The sequence below is a fragment of the Lactuca serriola genome, chromosome 4 (assembly GCF_051521515.1).
Source record: "Lactuca serriola cultivar US96UC23 chromosome 4, Lser_US96UC23_V15, whole genome shotgun sequence".
NCBI lineage: Eukaryota > Viridiplantae > Streptophyta > Magnoliopsida > Asterales > Asteraceae > Lactuca > Lactuca serriola.
In genome coordinates, this window is record NC_136411.1 from 233722071 (window position 1) to 233726940 (window position 4870).

Below are 4870 nucleotides of genomic sequence, written 5' to 3' on the forward strand. Positions count from 1 at the left end.
TCACCATGGAATTTGCTAGGGAATCACCATCACAGAATTTGCTAGTGATTCACCACCACGGAATTCGCTAGGGGATCACCACCATGAAATTTGTTAGGGATTCACAACAACGTAATTTGCTAGGGATACACCACTATGGAATTTGCTAGGCAATAGCCACCACTACATTTGCTAGGATTCATCACCGTGAAATTCGCTAGGGATCTATCACCACGGATTTTGCTAGGGATTAAATACAACGAAATTTGTGATGGAAGAACTACCACAAATTCATGATGGAATCCTACTACGGAATCCATGACAGAATACCATCTACAACGAGTTTCATTCTCTTGTCACATTTACGACAAATTGATAGTTTCCCTAGAAAACACTTGCTAAGGGGTTTTTTGCGATGGAAATCGATCGTTGCAAATTTTGTCACAATTCATCTTTTGCAACGGAATTTCAGCTTTTCGCAACATATTGCTTCCCTAGCAAAATCTCATTTTTCTTATAGTGTCTGTTGATAGTGATCCTTAAGATCGTCCAAAATTTTCTGAGCAGAATCGGTAAACATGATTCTCGTTGAGATTTCTTTGGAAACGAAATTGAGAATCCACGAAATAACAGGCTGATTATTTCGCATCCATGAATTGTGATTAATGATTTGAGGAATAGGAGGTTCAGGTAAGGATCCATTGATGAATCTACCTTATTTTTTATAGAAAAAGCAATCATCATGGATCTACTCCATGACGGATAATTGTCACCGGTATGTCTCTGAGAAACAAGAATGAAACTGAGATTATCTGAATGATGAATGTAATTAGGCGGCATTCTATCACCAATTGGTGAAATGCTCAAATTTTGTAAGCTTTCAAGTTGAGATCTAGACATGGCGAATCGAGTTCAAACGAAATCAAAAGAAGATCAGATTGTGAATCAATTTTAGAAATCATAGATAAAAAGAAGATAATATGACGGGAATCGATCAAGAATTGAGTGAAAACGAGTTATAGTTGCTCTAATACCATATCGAATAATAGAAATGAGAAAAGAAGCATCTCGAATTTCGTTGAATCGATCAACAGATTACGTACCTGGAAGAAGAAGAAATAACAACTAACGACCATAACTAACTTTGACACATAATTACACTTTAAGCCTTCTATTAACACTATTTACATTTCTAACCCTCTAATAGGTGGAGGATGAGAAATAACTTGTGAGGCTTCAGTTAGTTCAAGAATTCCGACATGCTCAAGTTTCTGATTCAACGCATATTAATTCCATTGATTGTTATTCAAAAGACATTAGATCATACACTTGCATGATCAAACATTCAAGGATTCATTTACATCAAAATACTCAGACTAAGACCTCAAACGTTGTTATTGTCGGGGTTGAATTTCATTGAGTATTGGGGTTGCTCTCGTTTTGTTTTTTCCATTTCTTGCTATGTATGCCTTTTTCATATATAAAACTACTGATTTCCAAAAAAAAAAAAAAATTACCGACTACCGATATATCATTTTATACATTATTAGTTATAGAATAAATTACAGTCACGTTTGGTTCATGGATTGCAAAGGAATTCAAAGAATTGAAGTAAAAGATTCGGTGATTGACGTATTTAGCTGACAAATAGATGAAAGTTAATTTGGTTAAAATACATCTAAATCCACAATTCAAAGATTCTATCATTTTTTGACGCAAGGCCAATAAATCCATTGTTTAAAAAACCGTTTTTTTTTTTTTTTTGTTAAACCGGTTCCTGGTTCAACCGGTTTGACCGTCCGGTTAATCAGTTCTACAATTTTCATCTTTTTTTCCCTATTTTCATACACATGCATACATATATATAAATCATTAATTTAACGTTACTAGTTCAAATATTAAAAATATACATAAAAATAAATTATAGATCAATTTAAATACATTAAAATAATAAATAATCATAAGTTTTGTATTTTCTATCAATTCATATACGTCAAAAAAAATATAACAGACAAACAAAATATAGTTTTAGATGAATACAAACACATTATAAAACTTTATAACATTTACAATATGTTTTTAGTTAGAGAAAACTAAATAATTTTGAAAAAAAATTACCAAACTTTATAACATTTCGCTTCTCAAGTAAATGTTAATGTTACATTTTTCATTCACTTTAATAAAACAACTTGTGTCTAGCAAAGATATATGTCCATTTTTTTTTTTTTTTTTTTTTTTGCCTTTTTCTTTGTTCAAACACATCCAACGTCATGATTCTATCATTACTAAGACACATCGCCAATAAATCACTTTAATTCGATTCCTAAATTATATATATGTTCTGTTTAAGTAAATGTTGATGCTACATTTTACTTTAAATTTTAATAAAAAAAAATAATGTCTCTATCATTGCCTTAAGCCCACTTTGTTGACTAGACACATTCAACATTGCCATCTATATATATTTATTTAAATATTATATATTCATGATTACCTGCACCAGGGAGTTCCATCTCTATATATTATGAAACCTATGTATCATCATTTTCATAATTCTTTCTGGACGTAGAAAACATGGAGTTGTTTCTCCCATTTTCAGCCACTATAGCCGCAATTGTTTTTTCTTTTATACTAAAATTCCTGCTGCAAAGCTTTAAAGGAAAGAGAGTGAAAAACACAGAACCACCTCAAGTCAAGGGCCGATGGCCAGTAATCGGACACCTGCGCCTTCTAGGTGGACCTGAACTACCTCACAGGGTCTTAGGTGGATTGGCAGATAAATATGGCCCTATTTTCAGCATCAAGCTTGGTGTTCACAATGTTTTGGTGGTGAGTAGCGCTGAGATGGCGAAAGAGTGCTTTACCACAAACGATAAGGTGTTTGCAAGTCGACCCAAGTCAATGGCAGTAGAACACATGGGCTATAACTATGCCATTTTGGCTCTAGCTCCTTATGGGGACTACTGGCGACAAGTGCGCAAGATCATGACTCTGGAGGTTCTCTCTCAGCGACGTGTGGAGATGCTTGGACCTCTTCGTTCTTCAGAGGTTAAAGCATCCATGGAAGATATATATAACGCTTGGGTAAAGAATAAAGAAAGTGGAAGTTCCGACATGGTACAGGTGGATATGAAACAATGGTTTCAGAACTTGATATTAAATGTTGTCGTCAGGGTTGTTTCAGGAAAAAGGTTTTCACCTGATGACAAAGAAGGTGTTCGATTTCAAAAAGTGATAAGGAAATTCTTTGTGTTGCTGGGCACATTTGTGGTGTCTGATTTTATTCCATATCTGAAGCCATTGGACCTGGGAGGATACGAGAAAAAAATGAAGATGACAGGAGAAGAGATGTACGGAATTGTTACAGGATGGCTAGAGGATCACAAGAGAGTGAGAGCGGAGGAAAAGCATGCGCAGCAACATGAAAGAAGCCAAGTCTTCATGGATGTTCTTATTTCCGTTCTTGAAGGTGCCTCCCCAGAGGAATTCCGTGGTTTTGACCATGATACCATAATCAAGGCTACATGTTTGGTAAGCCTAATAATCTTTGTCTCATCATCATTATTTGGTCTTATACATCACCAATGCTATACGACTACTATTACCAAAGTTTGTTAATCGTTTATAGTTTCTTCCACATTCATTATAATATTTCCACAACATTATCAGCATGTTGCTTGAAACCTAATACAAGAAATTTGTTTTACTTCAAACTTGCAGACTGTTTTAGCTGCGGGATTGGACACAACATCTGCAACATTAACATGGGCTTTATGTTTGTTGCTCAACAACCCAAGAGTATTAAAAATTGCCCAACATGAATTGGATGAGCATGTTGGAAGGAAGAGAGCAGTAGAGGAGTCGGACCTAAAGAACCTTGTTTACCTTGACGCAATCGTTAAAGAAACACTGCGTTTATACCCGCCTGGACCTCTAAACCTTCCTCATGAGTCCATGGAGGATTGCATTATCGGTGGCTACAAAATCCCTAAAGGCACACGTTTATTGACTAATCTTTGGAAAATTCAACATGATCCTAGTAAATGGTCAGATCCTGAAGAATTTCAGCCAGAAAGGTTCTTGACAAGTCATAAACATGTTGATGTCAGGGGAAACAATTATGAATTGATTCCTTTCGGTAGTGGTAGAAGAGTATGCCCTGCTATTCCGTTTGCTCTTCGGTCTTTGCATATAACTTTAGCTACTTTAATACAACAATTTGAGCTTAAAAAGCCATCGAATGAACCCATTGATATGAGCGAAAGCGCCGGAGTGACTATCAGCAAAGCAATCCCACTTGAGGTCCTTCTGGCGCCTCGTTTATCCCTTGATATGTACCCTGTTGCTGCATGATATTTCAGCTTCAAAGCAACTACAAGCTCCAATGCCCCCTGACTATAAGCCCACACCCTAGACACATTGAAGATTGATTGGAAGATAAAAGAAAATATGAGAATCCACTCCTGACTAGCCTTATCAATAACTTGTTTAGTCATACTAAGTTTGTTTTCGATCATCCGTATTTTATGCATGTATTTTACTTACTGTTGTTTGTAATCTCTATATATATAGAGCCCTCCTTGGTTTATAATTCAATCCTCAATAATAAAGGATTCTTAGCATGCAAATGTTATTTCAATATTTACTTAAGATTGTCGTTTGCACGAACTTTGTTCAAGTAAAACGTGTGTAAACACCTCAAGAATTCAAATAACAAAGAATATTTAAAAATAGAATTAAGATATCAAACGTAAACAATCGCCAACAAGAATAATGACGTACTAAATAAAAGAGACACGGATAATTACGTTGAACGGAAAACTCAAATAATCAATTCACTATAATTTGAAGTGTTTATAGTAATGAAGCCTATACAGACGACATTTTCAGC

The 4870-nt window shown here is 35.1% G+C and overlaps 1 protein-coding gene across 1 annotated transcript; it reads left to right on the top strand.

Annotated features, from left to right (window-relative positions):
- The first annotated feature begins 2474 nt into the window (after positions 1-2474).
- On the top strand, positions 2475-4607 carry LOC145096829 (flavonoid-6-hydroxylase-like). The gene is made up of 2 exons (XM_079034191.1): positions 2475-3510; positions 3700-4607. Exons 1-2 carry the CDS (start codon positions 2554-2556, stop codon positions 4330-4332), a joined length of 1590 nt encoding a protein of 529 aa, XP_078890317.1. The 5' UTR covers positions 2475-2553; the 3' UTR covers positions 4333-4607.
- The last annotated feature ends 263 nt before the right edge of the window (positions 4608-4870 follow it).